This window comes from Bos grunniens, chromosome X, assembly GCF_055505025.1.
Source record: "Bos grunniens cultivar Pamir isolate PY7600 chromosome X, Bosgru_T2T1.0, whole genome shotgun sequence".
Lineage (NCBI taxonomy): Eukaryota > Metazoa > Chordata > Mammalia > Artiodactyla > Bovidae > Bos > Bos grunniens.
In genome coordinates this window covers 18,771,702-18,788,423 of record NC_141194.1, presented here as the reverse complement: position 1 = coordinate 18,788,423, position 16,722 = coordinate 18,771,702, and the positions used below count along the sequence as shown (strand labels likewise).

General features: G+C 41.2%; 1 protein-coding gene across 2 annotated transcripts in view; it reads right to left on the bottom strand.

Annotated features, from left to right (window-relative positions):
* The window catches only part of PHEX (phosphate regulating endopeptidase X-linked), a 213,327-nt gene that overhangs the window by 39,579 nt on the left and 157,026 nt on the right, over positions 1-16,722 (bottom strand). The window contains exons 15-16 of one of the 2 annotated variants that reach the window (XM_086389325.1): positions 8,222-8,280; positions 6,226-6,634 (exon numbers count right to left, since the gene is read on the bottom strand). In XM_086389325.1, coding sequence (XP_086245451.1) covers positions 6,453-6,634; positions 8,222-8,280 — 241 coding nt within the window. In that variant the 3' untranslated portion in view covers positions 6,226-6,452. Of the gene's footprint in view, positions 1-6,225; positions 6,635-8,221; positions 8,281-16,722 lie in introns of those variants that run through there. The other variant, XM_086389324.1, reaches the window with a different exon arrangement.

Genomic DNA, 16,722 nt, shown 5'->3' with positions numbered 1-16,722 from the left:
CCCAACCCCTAGCTGGCCTCAGTGGCCTCAGGAGCCTCAGTCTTTTCCCTCTTCAAGCCATGATCTTTGAGACTAAAACCAAGGAACTGAGACTGAAGTTTCTCACCTCCCAAAAAAAACTGATGTGCTGTGCTGTGCTAAGTCACTTCAGTCGCGTCTGACTCTTTGCAACTCCATGGACTGTAGCCCGCCAGGCTCCTCTCTGTGGAATTCTCCAGGCAAGAATACTGGAGTGGGGTGCCATTTTCTTTTCCAGAAAGAAAACTATATCAGTTCCCTATGGCTTGCTCCTCAATGTGGCTTATAAGGTCCTCATTTACTTCTCCTACATTTCATCTCCCATCATGCCTTCCTCCTCACATCTAACACATGCAGTCTGTCCCCCAGCAATTGTGACCACCTCGCTATCCTATGTGTGTGTTGTCTTTGTACCAGCCAGTACTTCTGCATGTCCCAACCTACTGTCTTTGCCTACAGATTTCTTTTCCTTTCAAAGCCCACTCAAATGCCTTTTTCACTGTGAAGCCAACCTTCACTCCCCTAGGTAATTACCACTGCTCTGAGGCTACCAGGATGCACTGCGCACCCTTTCGTTGCACACTATGATCTCTTATAAATGACTTTTCACAAGTCTCTTTCTCTCCAGACGCCTCAAAAGCAAGAACTCTTTAACAGCTAAGATTTATTGATTACCTACTACAAACCAGTTTCTCTTCCAAACATTTTATATATATATATTACCACCTTTAATTTTCACAACCCTACAGGATAGTCACTACTATTATCTCCATTTTATAGATAATTAAACTGATGCCTAAAGATGTTAAGCAACCTGTTCAAGGTTGCGAGTTATCAGTGGCCAAGTCAGGATTCAGAATCAAAGCCCACACTCTTAACCACTACACCATACAATATTATATAGACTTAACACTGAACTCAGTACCTGGGGAGTTGTAATGTCTATATTACTTATCTTTTGCTAGCTAACAAAGCATTCCCCCCAAATAGTGGCTCAAAACAAAAAACATTTACTGTCTCACAGTTTCTCTGGGTCAGGAATTCAGACACAGCTGACTTGGATGGTCTGTCTCAGGGTCTCTCATGAGGTTGCTGTCAGGATACCAGTGTGGGCCGCCATCACCTGAAGGCTTGGCTGGACTACAGGACCAGCTTCCAAGATGGCCGGCGCACAGGGTGCTGGTCATGGGCAGGAGGCCCTGGGTCATTTACACGTGGACCTCTCCACCAGCTTCCTGAGGGCCCTCATGACATGGCTGCTGGCTTCCCCCCGGGTTATCAATCCAAGAGAACAAGGCAGAAGTCACATGTCTGTTACGACCTAGCCTCAGAAGTCACACTCTGCCATTTCTACAGTATCCTATTAGTTACGGAGGTCAGCCTCATCTGGTGTCGGATAGACTACACAGGAGTGTGACTACCAGAAAGTAAGAATCTTTGGGGGGGGGGGGGCGCTATAAATATGACATGAATCAGTAGAAAAATTACTAAGAATTGCTCTGTCAGGATCTCTTCTAGATAATAATAAGTCTGGATTAGGTGGCCACTTGAGTTTCCTTTCTTCGAGGTCCCAAACTACGGCAGATTATTTTCAAATTCTCCTCAAATACACCATCAAGTGGATTCAGGGATTTAATTTCATTAAAGTCCAATAGAGGCCGCAGGTGAGTATTTGCTAACTTGGCTTCCACTTTATGGTTTCAGGCAGTCAGCAAAGCATGAGAAATTCTACCAGTCTGAAACACAGTTATTTCCTTAACAGCAAAACAAGTCTATGTTTGATTTCGGGATTAATTCTATAGTTTGATGCCAACTTAAGCCCAGCCTCCGGACAAAGGCTTATCTTCTTTAGCAGAGTATCTGTGATTAAACTGACGCAACTAAATCCCTTGTGTATAAGATAATAAAATCATTGATTTTAGCCCTTAGGCCTTGCTTATTTTCAAACCAAGGTTTTATTTGCTTAAAATAAATGCTTAATATGATTTGAGACCTATTAAGATAAAAAAGTAATATTGAAATGAGGCACTACGCAGATACACTTTGATACTGAATACATGAATCTTCTGCTAAACACCAGTCCGTATCAGTGGAGATGAGAACCAAATGTGAGTGGCTCCCCACCACGGCACTGGACCACTGCCTGACTGGACCTGAAGTATTATACTTTGGAAGCTGGGGCAGCAACACACTACAAGGTTCCCTGGATCCCATCCTCTCCCAGTGCTCTCCACTCCGACTGGCAAACTGCAGCCCTCTAAAGAGTTGTGCTGGAGCGCAGCCATGCTCATCTGTTTATGAATTGTCCGTGGCTGCAACAGCAAAGTTGAGAATTTGCAACAGAAATCATATGGCTTCCAAAGCCAAAAGTATTTACTATCTGGCCCTTTACAGAAAATGTTTGTGATCCCTCATCTACACTTCTGGCAGCCTCATCTGAGGTCACCTGTCATCAGCTCATATGTCTATGTATGGTCTATGCTATTCTAAACTTTTCAAAGGGAGAACGGAGGTATTACTATTTATGTTGAGGTATTATATACATAAAGTAAAGGCAAAATTTTATGGTATATAAAAAAATTACAATAGAACACAGTGAGGTTTTACCAAAGTATCACCTGTGCAAACACTTCCTAGATCAAGATGATGTTTCTGTGCCCCCATCTCAGTCAATATCCCCCCAAACAAAGGGCATCATTATTTTAATCCTGTCACTTCGACCACAAATTCATTTCCCTATTCCTGAACTTCATATAAATGGAACCACGCATTGTTTCACTGGGCATTATAAGTTAGAGGCATTTTCACATACTGTAGAATGGAGCAGTTTGTTCTTTTTCATTGCTGTGCAATATTCAGTTGTATGAATATACCACAGTTCATTCACCTACTCTTCTGTTGATGGAAATTAGGTTCTTTCTGGATTTTTGCTATTATGAATAAAGCTGCTATGAACATTTATTTGGTCACTCCATGTGGCATGTGGGATCTTAGTTCCCTAACCAGGGATCGAACCTGAGCCTCCTGCAGTAGAAGCTCAGAGTCTTAACCACTGGACCACCAGGGAAGTTTACCAAAACATTTTTTTAATGTATAAAATCTTCTGAGGACAAAAGTTCAAAATATCCCTTCCCCCAAGCTTCATATTATGCTGTGTATCCTGTGACCGACTGGCTATCCCAGGCATTACTAGTGGGCATGGTGGTTTTTGATATACAAAATCATGACCCTGATTATATGCTGGCACTTTTCAAGTTGATCTTGTTAAATCCTATCAAAAACTCTAACCTCAACATGTGGCAGATGAGGACAAGAGGGCTCAGGAAGGAGAAACACCTTGACCAAGGTCATGCAACTGAATCAGTGGCATACAAGGTCTCCCATCAAAGTCTGGTCTCCTTACTAAAAGCAGGAAGACCAGCCCTACACTTATCACAGAGTTAGGGAAGCACAAGTTTAGGCACTAACAACCTCAGCTCCTTGTCTTCCTGTTTAACCACCTTATCAGTTCAAATATAGTTAAATTATGCAATAGCTCCTAAGTATAACTTCCCATACAGCAGACTTAAGTCATTATTATTTCACACTACACTCTGTGTCTGAAGACACTGCTACCTAGCTTGACAAGGGTAGAAAAATAAGAAGCTATAAACACCCTGCAAAAATCTAACATTGAAAGATGACCACAAGTCATAGGATTTCACATACAGGTATGGATTTGTAAAAACAAACAAACAGATCAACCAAAACCCTACAGGTTTTCTATTTTCTACTCAAGTCTCTACTGCATTCAGAAGTTGACGTAAATGGCATAAATCAGAAAATGATAATGGGAACTGAGTGAAATTCTCATAAATCACGTTACTAAGTATAGCTACAACTAGATGTGAAACCCAATTAAACAGATGGCCACATGCTGTCAGAACAGGCCCCTAATCAATAAAGACGTTCATTTTAGAAAATCACTTCAATTTTCCACTCCTTCAGTGGAGCAAAAAGAAGGCAGTTGGGGGTTGGGGGGGGCATCCCAGGAAACCCAGTGGGGAAATGTTTAAGAAGGAACTCCACCTGTCTTAATTTGTAGTCCAGAAAATAAGAAAAAGAAGAAAGAAAAAAAGTTACCCATAGGACTCCTTGTCATCGTGCCTGAGAATGTAATTTACAATGAGAGCAAGCACTGGTCATTAGGAAAATAGAAACAGCTTGAATCTCTTAATTAAAATACTGCTTCAAATTGTCCATTCCAAACCTCCTCTGCTCCTGAGCTTCGTGAAACCACTTGGTTACCCTGAAATGGCTGCTTCTTCAGTAAACCTCTGATAAGATCAGCTCTTCCCAGAAAAAAAAAAAAAATGTTGAACAGGGATGAATCCTGGAGGCAAAAATATTATTAGGCATACTTAAATCCCCCAAAGAGCAGTAAGCATTCACTGACATTGGAAAGTGAATGTGGAAATATTGGTGAGCAATCTATCTCAATGCTTTTTCTGGCATAAGAACTGATCTATTACATTCACTAGAATGGTGAAAATTCTGTCTACCAACACCAAGAAATGATGAAAATGAGAACTGGTGAAGACAATCTGTACTTTGGAACACTGACTGTGGAAACATTGGGTGTTACCTGGTAAAGTTGAGTATTTACAAAGTAATTCCACTCAATCATAGTATATACCTAAAACACTTGTTTCAGGGGACATGTATGAGAATATTCTCTCCACCAGGGAGACTTCCCTGGTGGCTCAGATGGTAAAGATGGTCTACAATGCGGGAGACCTGGGTTCAATCCCTGGGTCGGGAAGTTCCCTGGAGAAGTAAAAGGCAACCCACTCCAGTACTCTTGCCTAGAAAATCCCATGGACGGAGGAGCCTGGTGTCTATGGGGTCGCAAAGAGTTGGATACGAATGAGCGACTTCATTTTCACTTTCATGAGAATATTCAAAGCAACACTGTTTAGAACAGTGAAAACCTAGGAAAAGGGAAACTCATAGCTCTGTAGAACAGATAAGTAATCTAGGGTACAGTTGCACAATGGAATGTCACACAGCAATGAAAATGAAAGTTGTACTGCCACATGCTACCTGGATGAATCTTAAAAAAATGCTGAAGGAAAATCACAGTTGCTTAAGATCATGCTAAAAATAACTGAAAATAAATAATATATTGCTTAGGGATATGTAAATGGCTTCAAATTTCTTTAAAAAGAGAAATGATAAACACAAAAATCAGAACAGTGCAATGGTGGGGAATAAGAAAGGGATGGAGAGGAACATAGACAGATGCAATAACATCAGGAATGTTCTGGTTCTTGGATGTGTGGTGGGTTCATAAACATTATTTATTTTATTGTATGTTTTCTTGTATAATTTATAACTTTCTGTGTTCTAGCATGTTACTTATATTCTTTTCCATGTACCTAGTAAAACATTTTCTTTAAAAATAGATAATTCAAAGAATTTTCTATCGCCCAATAAGTTATTCCAAATTATATAATTCATATTATATAAACAAAACCCATATTATTATAAATAGTAGCTATAATTATTATCTAAAATGTAAGTACCCATGTAACACATGCAGCTTAGCTCTCAACTCAGAGCTATAACAAAGCATCATGTTGTATATTTTAAAATTATACAATTTTTATTTGTCAATTATACTGCAATAAAGCTGGGGGCGGGGGAAGAAAGCAATGGCGTTTTCATAATAATAATACACCGCCAGCTAACATACTGTTAAGTACTATCCCATACCAGTTCCAGTTCTGTAGACACTGTCGTTCCTCAAAGTGGCCACATGAGGGCGACGCTAAAAAGGTGTGCTTGCTGGGAGTGGGCTATTCTCTCTAGTCAGGGAGTCCTGTCAGGATGCCAGAGGACCTGCCATGAGTGGGTGGCCAGGAGGCCTCAATGAGAAAGTGGCATTCAAGCAAGGATTTGAAGGAAGATTTGATCTTCACAAACCATGCAGATCACTTGGGGAGATTTTCCAAGGCAAAGATGATCCCAAGTACAAATGCCTGGAAGGAAGATTATTTCGTGGTCCAGGAACAGGATGGAGGCCAGTGTGACTGAAACAGAGTGGGGACAAAGGCAGCATGATAACAGGCCTCAGTAACAGGCCCCACTTCAAGTAATATGGCTTGTTTCTGTGTGAGGTGGGATGCTAATAATGGGTTTTGAGCAAAGAAGAGACATGAGACAACTGTAAAAAGCATTAAAATGGCTACAATGTTATATTTAGACTAGATCAAAGGGGGATGAGTTCAGAAGCAGGGAGGCAAGTGAGGAGGGTATTAGAGGGATCTGGGTGGAAACAATAGGGGCGGGCCAAGGGTAGCAAGTCCTCATAAATTCCATCACCTGCATTCACCAAACAGCAAAGAGACAGGCTTAAAACCATGGGATTAGATGTGCACTTAAAATCACAGGATTCAACGTACACACCATACAAGCGAGGGCATGTGGAGACCAGAAGAGGTGCAAGGTGGGTGAAAAACCAGCAAGGGCATCAGCGGGAATAGCCTGCCCTCCCACAACAGCTCACTGCCACCTTGCACTCGGTGTCTGTCATTTTCTGTCAGTGTCTTCATACTTTTACTACACATGGACGGACCTGTGGACAATATATAGAACTGTTCTGCGTGCTTTTCAACTCTTTTTTTATGATGTCTTCCTCCATGTACTCTCCCAAGTTGTTTTTTCACACACACACACAGCCTATTACTTGTGAACTTCATCCACATCACTCTGGTCACTCATTGTGCACTGCTGCACGGCATGCCCTTGTGTGAACATGACACATTTCATTCATTTTCTTTTGGTGCGCCAGGTAAGTTATTCCCCTCTAGGTGCTATCATAAGGAACACTGCTATGAGCATTCTCATGTGGGCCTCCCCATGTGAGACTTCTCTAGGGCACTGCTTCCCCAGGTGTGTTAGCCTCACCTGGAGGGCTTAATAAAACAGATTTCTGGGCCCGATATCCAGGGTTTATGAACAATAGGTCTAAAGTGGGGCCAAATTTGCATTTCTAACAAGTTCCACCTTGGGCTCTGTTGCTGATAATCACTGGACCACACTTTGAGTGACAGCATTCGGGCACATGTCAAGAGCTTAAATGACATTCAAGGACATATACATCCATCTCTGACTTTTCCAGGTGTTGCCCAATTGTGCAGCAAGGTGGGTGAACCAATTTACATTTCCACTAGCACTATGCATCTCTGTCATCAATACTTGGTGCTATCAGATTTTTTTATTTGTGGCAATATGATCCTTAATAATGTTTTTAACTTATCATGGTATTTATAATTAGGTACCTAATTTGTTGCTGTTGTTTAGTCGCTCAGTTGTGTCTGACTCTTTGGGACCACATGTACTGTAGCCTGCTAGGCTCCTCTTTCCATAGGATTTCCCAGACAAGAATACTAGAGTGGGTTACCATTTCCTTCTCCAGGGATCTTCCCACCCCAGGGATCAAACCCACATCTACATTGGCAGGTGGATTCTTTACTACTAGGATACCTGGGAAGCCCATGTACTAGTACATGTAAATAAAAGAAACTCAAGACTTTACATCCGAGGATTATTTAGAGCATTTCAAAGCTTTTCTTAACAGCTTCTAAAATCTGCCCAGTTACCTACTTGTTTTTCCCATCAGTCCTAGAAAGAAAACAAACATCAGTAAGACCATCATGACAGAAAAGTGGAAGCTTGTTCCTTTTTCATGGCCAACATCACTGCAGTTTTATATATTGTAGTTGTTCTCTTTTTTTTAACTTAATGGTTATATAAAGCTTGGGCTTCCCTGGTGGCTCAGATGGTAAAGAACCTGCCTGCAATGCTGGAGACCTGGGTTGGATCCTTAGGTTGGGAAGATCCCCTGGAGGAGGGCATGGCAATTCACTCCAGTATTCTTGCCTGGAGAATTCCATGGACAGAGGAGCCTGGTGGGCTACAGTCCATTGTGTCACAAAGAGTTGAACACGACTGAGCAACTAACACTTAGTTATATAAAGCTCTCGAAAAAAAAGCTTAAAAGGTAAAGAAAATGAGGAAAGCCGGACATAGAGGCAGGGAAACAAACTTTCTTCACCAACATGCCTGGTCACTTCTAGGGGGAAATAAAGAATGCCCTGCTCTTAAATCACAGTTCTGCCCATTTTGGAGCACGTTAAGGAGACAAGGAGCCAGCACTCACGGATCTGGTTGGTGGATGCACTGTAGAAGGCATTGACAGTCGTTGGATTTGTAAACCACCTGTAGAAAGAGAAACAAACATCACCACGTGATCACCATTATCCAGGCAGGAGTGCAGTGAAACACATACAAGCTGGCACAGTTTATTAGCAAATAACCAGGGAACAATGGGGAAATAGAACATGTGGGGAAATTACCACCTCAGTTAAGGGCTATTGCTCTGCTCTATGAATAATCTCATCCTAAACCGAACATATCTGGTTATTCACCATTACTGAAAATGGAAAGGGGTACCAGGGCTTCTGAAACAACTTTAATGAAAAATTCTCAAATCTACAGAGATCCACCCACAGATGGAAACAGAGCAACACACTGACGTTTAGCAGGCCCTGTTCAATGGGGCCACGGGACAGCTGAGTTTTGTAGGTTGACTTGGCCATTAAAGGCTTGAGACAGGTGACAACATAGAAGTCCATGTAAAGAGAGATAATAAAGCAAAACCATGCTACCCAAAAGGTCTGCCGGCTCCCATAGAACATTTACTGATTTAAGCACCAAAGGTTTTAATGGCTCATCCGGGCCCTGTCACCAATTAGCCAGGTTGTGGTGCACAAGTCGCCTATCTTCCTGGTTCAGTGTCTCTATAACACTAAGGTACTGCACTAAGCGCTCTTGGGAATGCCTTCCAGCGATGAAGAGTCTACACTGCATTTTAAATGCACAGGAGGTTACTCAGATCGGACTCAGCAAATTTTCTGTGTAAACAGATCGTAAACTTTTAGGCATTTCCTGGACCTAGAGGCAAAATCAAGGATATGTAGGTTCTTCTAGAGTGAGAGAAAATTTTCTATCAAGTTTTATTGATGAAAGTCAAAATATAATAATCGAGTATAATTTTTGGTAATATGGGCCTATTAATGAGAGGAACAAAATTCTTCAGTGGCAGGAGAACATCACGCTTTGAAGTTCAAAGTTAGTGCTTCCTCCCATCAAACTGACTATGAACATTTACCTCTAAACATCATTCTTAGCTTCTGGGCTGTACAAAACCATGCAGCAGGCAAGATTTAGCCCTCAACCCATAGTTTGCTGACCCCTGACTTTATGCCTGTGAGTTTCATGCACTGCCCTTTATGATTAAAACCAAGCTTTTGTCTTAAGCTAAAGTACTCAAAATAAACATATAAATCCCTTTTCAGAACAATCATTTTACCAATTTATGTCTAAAAAAGTAATTCCATCAGACTAATAATTTATGTCAGACTAACATGAAACTGGCAGGAAATGCAAGTGCTCATTCTACTTGGTCCACCCATACCTTCTCCTCTTATAAAAAGCCCATGACGGTCATCTTGTTATTATCATTAGTAGCAGTAGCAGCAGCAGCTAACACTCACTGAGCACTTATTATGCCCTATGCACTTTCTAGCCACAGGTTAATAATTCTTATAGTTTCTATGGGGGAAAACCTATCTCACAGGAAAGGACAATGAGATTGACAAATACTATATACTCGCACAAGGTCTAGTCTGTCTGCCTTTAAACCAGTTTTCTTCAGGATTATACTGGGGACAACACTGGAAATCAAGAAAGAGTGCCTCTTGCCCAAGCTGAAACCTATATTCATTTACATAAAATATATATATTATTTGCCTTCAAATTTAGGATTTGTGTTTCAATAAATCCTAATGTGTGACACAAATTTACTGGCTGGCTTAAGAAAGCACATTTACTGACCTAATGTCACTACTTGTAGTTAAATATAATTAAGCATCCTCCCAAAGATGTCCGTGCCTTCATCTCTGGATCTTGTGGATATGCTACACTGCATGGCAAAGAGGACGCTGCAGGTGTAATTAAGGTCAAGGAGCTTAAAACAGGGCAATTATCCTAGACTATCCCAGGACCATCCCCATGGGAAAGAAATGCAAAAAGCAAAATGGCTGTCTAAGAAGGCCTTACAAATAGCTGTGAAAAGAAGAAAAGTGAAAAGCAAAGGAGAAAGGGAAAGATATTCCCATTTGAATGCAGAGTTCCAAAGAATAGCAAGGAGAAAGCCGCCTCAGTGATCAATGCAAAGAAATAGAGGAAAACAACAGAATGGGAAAGACTAGAGATCTCTTCAAGAAAATTAGAGATACCAAGGGAACATTTCATCCAAAGATGGGCTCGATAAAGGACAGAAATGGTATAGACCTAACAGAAGCACAAGATATTAAGAAGAGGTGGCAAGAATACACAGAAGAACTGTACAAAAAAGATCTTCACAACCCAGATAATCACGATGCTGTGATCACTCACCTAGAGCCAGACATCCTGGAATGTGAAGTCAAGTGGGCCTTAGAAAGCATCACTACAAACAAAGCTAGTGGAGGTGATGGAATTCAAATTGAGCTATTTCAAATCCTGAAAGATGATGCTGTGAAAGTGCTGCACTCAATATGCCAGCAAATTGGGAAAACTCAGCAGTGGCCACAGGACTGGAAAAGGTCAGTTTTCATTCCAATCCCAAAGAAAGGCAATGCCAAAGAATGCTCAAACTACCACACAATTGCACTCATCTCACACGCTAGTAAAGGAATGCTCAAAATTCTCCAAGCCAGGCTTCAGCAATATGTGAACCATGAACTTCCAGATGTTCAAGCTGGTTTTAGAAAAGGCAGAGGAACCAGAGATCAAACTGCCAACATCTACTGGATCATCGAAAAAGCAAGAGAGTTCCAGAAAAACATCTGTTTCTGCTTTATTGACTATGCCAAAGGCTTTGACTGTGTGGATCACAATAAACTGTGGAAAATGCTGAAAGAGATGGGAATACCAGACCACCTGACCTGCCTCTTGAGAAACCTATATGCAGGTCAGGAAGCAACAGTTAGAACTGGACATGGAACAACAGACTGGTTCCAAATAGGAAAAGGAGTACATCAAGGCTATATATTGTCACCCTGCTTATTTAACTTATATGCAGAGTACATCATGAGAAACACTGGGCTGGAAGAAGCACAAGCTGGAATCAAGATTGCCGAGAGAAATATCAATAATCTCAGATATGCAGATGACACTACCCTTATGGCAGAAAGTGAAGAGGGACTAAAAAGCCTCTTGATGAAAGCGAAAAAGGAAAGTGAAAAAGTTGGCTTAAAGCTCAACATTCAGAAAACTAATTTCATGGCATCTGGTCCCATCACTTCATGGGAAATAGATGGGGAAACAGTGGAAACAGTGTCAGACTTTATTTTCGGGGGCTCCAAAATCATTGCAGACAGTGACTGTAGCCATGAAATTAAAAGATGCTTACTCCTTGGAAGGAAAGTTATGACCAACCTAGATAGCATATTAAAAAGCAGAGATATTATTTTGCCAACAAAGGTCCGTCTAGTCAAGGCTATGGTTTTTCCAGTGGTCATGAATGGATGTGAGAGTTGGACTGTGAAGAAAGCTGAGTGCCAAAGAATTGATGCTTTTGAACTGTGGTGCTAGAGAAGACTCTTGCGAGTCCCTTAGACTGCAAGGAGATCCAACAGTCCATTCTAAAGGAGATCTGTCCTGGGTGTTCACTGGAAGGACTGATGCTGAGGCTGAAACTCCAATACTTTGGCCACCTCATGCGAAAAGTTGACTCATTGGAAAAGACTCTGATGCTGGGTGGGATTGGGGACAGGAGGAGAAGGGGACGACAGAGGATGAGATGGCTGGATGGCATCACTGACTCGATGGACATGAGTTTGGGTGAACTCCGGAGTTGAAGATGGACAGGGAGGCCTGGCGTGCTGCAATTCATGGGGTCGCAAAGAGTCGGACACAACTGAGCGACTGAACTGAATTGAACTAATCCCAGGCTAGCCTAATCTAATCACACACATCCTTAAAAATGAGGAACGTTCTCTGGCTTGAACCCTAGAGATGCAATAGGAAAGAAAGTAAGAAGAGATGTTGCAGAACAAAAAGTCAGAGAAATTCCAAGGGCAAGGTGGATTTGACATGCTGTGGCTGGCTGTGAGAGGCAGGGGCCACAGCAAAGAGCAGACAGAGTCATCTAGGAGCTAAGAGTGGCCCCCAGCTGACAACCAGCAAAGAAGTAAGAACCTCAGTTCTACAACCACAAGGAACTGGATCTGCCAATGCTTGAATGAGACAGAAAGAGGGTTCTCCCCAGGGGCTCCCACTAAGAGCCAAGCCAGCTGACATCCTGATTTTAGCCTTATGAAAACTGAAGTTGAGAAACCAGCCAAGCCATCCCACATTTCTGACCTACAGAACTGTGAGGGACCACATTTGTGTTGTTCTGAATTGCTGATAAGGTTGTGATAATTCATTACAGCAGCAATGGGAAACCACTACACAAAGAATCCAGCATTTTTATGTCTGCCCTTTGACTCAAGAGGGAAGAATTAACTTGGCTTCTAAATCACATTGAGCTGAACCACAGCATGTACCAAAGATGAAATGTATTCCTATAACTCATCTCTACTCTACCCATTCTTCCCAACTCCCCTCCCTTTAGTAAATAATAAACTTTCAAAACATTAGGGTAAGACCCATGTAGAAACAATGTTTCTAACTTCTAGGGGACAAAGGCAGACAAAACAAAGAAATCAAACAACCAGATGGAGCCTGATGGGGCCTCTGAAGCTTCACTGCTGCTGCTAAGTCGCTTCAGTCGTGTACGACTCTGTGAGACCCCAGAGACAGCAGCCCACCAGGTTCCTCCGTCCCTGGGACTCTCCAGGCAAGAACACTAGAGTGGGTTGCCATTTCCTTCTCCAGTGCATGAAAGTGAAAAGTGAAAGTGAAGTCGCTCAGTCGTGTCCGACTCTAGCGATCCCATGGACTGCAGCCTACCAGGCTCCTCCATCCATGGGATTTTCCAGGCAAGAGTACTGGAGTGGGGTGCCATTTCCTTCAGTAAGAATTACTAAAACATCTTATATGAGATGCATGATCGAACCTTTCCTGATTTCCCAGGGTTCCCTGACTCTAGGATGTATTTGGAGCCTTGGAGATATAAAGCAGCAATACTAACAGAGCCTATCAGTTGTGGATGCTATTATTTCTTCTCCTGGGATAGTACCCACACCAAGTCAGTCTTTAGATATTTTGCATATCTCCCTAATTATATCTGAATATATCTTATATTTAGTTGTACTATTCTCCAACATAATATGACCTGTCTTGGTTTTAATACCTGTTTGTAATTTTTTTATATTCTTTTCATTAAGAAGTGGACTCAAGTTTTCTCCTCTTGATTATAGGCTAGCCTTGGTGACTCAATTCTAAAGCATAAAATGCAGCAGAAATAATACCACATGACTTCCAGCAATCAGAGAAGAAAAATAAATAAAAGGAATCTAGATTGGAAAAGAAGAAGTAAATCTTTCACTGTTTGCAGATGACATGATCCTCTACATAGAAAACCCTAAATATACCACCAGAATATTACTAGAGGTAATCAATGAATATAGTAAAGTGACAGGATATAAAATTAACACACAAAATCCCTTGCATTCCTTTACACTAACAATGAGAAAACAGAAAGAGACATTAAGGAAACAATTCCATTCAGCATTGCAACAAAAAGAATAAAATATTTAGGAATAAATCTACCTAAAGAAACAGAAGACCTATATATAGAAAACTATAAAACACTGATGAAAGAAATCAAAGATGACACAAATAGATGGAGAAATATACCATGTTCATGGATTGGAAGAATTGATATAGTGAAAATGAGTATACTACCCAAAGCAATCTATAGATTCAATGCAATCCCTATCAAGCTACCAACGGTATTCTTCACAGAGCTAGAACAAATAATTTCACAGTTTGTATGGAAATACAAAAAACCTCGAATAGCCAAAGCAATCTTGAGAAAGAAGAATGGAACTGAAAGAATCAACCTGCCTGACTTCAGACTATACTACAAAGCTACAGTCATCAAAACAGTATGGTGTTGGCACAAAGACAGAAATATAGATCAATGGAACAAAATAGAAAGCCCAGAGATAAATCCACGCACCTATGGACACCTATCTCTGACAAAGGAGGCAAGAATATACAATGGAGAAAAGACAATCTCTTTAACAAGTGGTGCTGGGAAAACTGGTCAACCACTTGTAAAAGAAGGAAACTAGAATACTTTCTAACACCATACACAAAAATAAACTCAAAATGATTAAAGATCTAAACGTAAGACCAGAAACTATAAAACTCCTAGAGGAGAACATAGGCAAAACACTCTCTAACATAAATCACAGCAGGATCCTCTATGACCCACCTCCAAGAATAATGGAAATAAAAGCAAAAATAAACAAATGGGACCTAATTAAACTTAAAAGCTTTTGCACAATGAAGGAAACTATAAGCAAGATGAAAAGATAGCCTTCAGAATGGGAGAAAATAATAGCAAATTAAGCAACTGACAAAGAATTAATCTCAAAAATATACAAGCAGCTCCTGCAGCTCAATTCCAGAAAAATAAATGACCCAACCACAAAATGGGCCTAAGAACTAAACAGACATTTCTCCAAAGACGACATACAGATGGCTAACAAACACATGAAAAGATGCTCAACATCACTCATTATCCGAAATTATCACTCATTATGCAAATCAAAATCACAATGAGGTACCATCTCACACCAGTCAGAATGGCTGCTATCAAAAAGTCTACAAACAATAAATGCTGAAAAGGGTACGGAGAAAAGGGAACCCCCTTACATTGTTGGTGGGAATGCAAACTAGTACAGCCACTATGGAGGACAGTGTGGACATTCCTTAAAAAACTAGAAACAGAACTGCCATATGACAGAGCAATCCCACTGCTGGGAAACCAGAATTGAAAGAGACACGTGTACCCTGATGTTCATCACAGCACTGTTTACAATATCCAGGACATGGAAGCAACCTAGATATCCACTGGCAGATGAATGGATAAGAAAGCTGTGGTACATATATACAATGGAATATTACTCAGCCATTAAAAAGAATGTATTTGAATCAGTTCTAATGAGGTAGATGAAACTGGAGCCTATTATACAGAGTGAAGTAAGTCATAAAGAAAAACACCAGTACAGTATATTAATGCATATATATGGAATTTAGAAAGATGGTAACGATGACCCTATATGTGAGACAGCAAAAGAGACACAGATGTAAAGTACAGACTTTTGGACTCTGCGGGAGAATGTGAGGGTGGGATGATTTGAGAGAATAGCATTGAAACATGTATATTATCATATGTGAAATAGATCGCCAGTCTAGGTGCAACACATGAGACAGGGTGCTCAAGGATGGTGCACTGGGATGACCCTGAGGGATGGGATGGGGAGGGAGGTGGGAGGGAGGGTCAGGATGGGGAACACATGTACACCCATGGCTGATTCATGTCAATGTATGGCAAAAAAAAAAACCTGCAGTATTATAATTAGCCTCCAATTAAAACAAATTAATTAATTTTTTAAAAATACCACATGACTTCCAATCCTAGGCAATTAAAGGTGATACAAGCTCCCCCTGGTAAACACATGTGCACCCTCATTCCTTCTTTTTCGGGAAACTTGCTCTTCAAAATTTCTTGCTCAATCAGCACACCACAAAGAAGCCCAGTACACAAGGAGAGGCCACAGCAGGCCTTCCAGACCACAGCCAGCATCAATCATTCTAGACTAGAAGAGGAAGCCTCCCATGTGACTCCAGCCCCTGCCACTGTCTGACAGCAACTGCAGGCAACACCATGAGCAAGAAGCACCCAGCTGGGCCCAGTGACCACCAGAGCCACGCCAGAGAAAAATGAATAATTATTGCTGCTTTAATCCTCTAATTTTTGGGGTGATTCATTACACAGCAAAAGGTAACTGAAACACTGAAAAGCTGCCTGTCCACGGATAAAGTCCTAGCCAATGGGTTGAATTTCTCCAGAAAAAAAAAAAAAAGTTTTATTGGCCCAACACAGAGGTTTTAGAAGTACCGAACCAAAATTCCTTCAAATGAGGCATGCAATCAATCACTAGTTCTCCATGGCCTCCGTCACTCCTTCCCACGTCTAGGTCAACATGTGTCAACTGATTGGGCCCTGAAGGCATATGAGTTTGCACAACTTACCTCCCAACAAGATTTTAAGTTCCTCTTGGACTAAGACTATTGCCTAAGTGGTATATGCTGAGCAAAAATTCATTCAAATCTATTTAAATCATTGTATTGCTATGTATGCACGCGTGCATGCTCAGTCGCTTTAGTCGTGTCCAACTCTTTGTGACTCTATGGACTATAGCTTGCCAGGCTCCTCTGTCCATGGGATTCTCCAAGCAAGAACACTGGAGTGGGTTGCCATGCCCTCCTCCAGGGGAATCTTCCCCACCCAGGGATCAAACCCACATCTCATGCATCTTCTGCCGTGCAGGTGGAATCTTTACCACTGAGCCACCAGGGAAGCCCACTGCTATGTATACATCTACTTAAATAAACAAAGGGTGTCATTCAAGTGCTTTAAATTCTTTTTCTTAT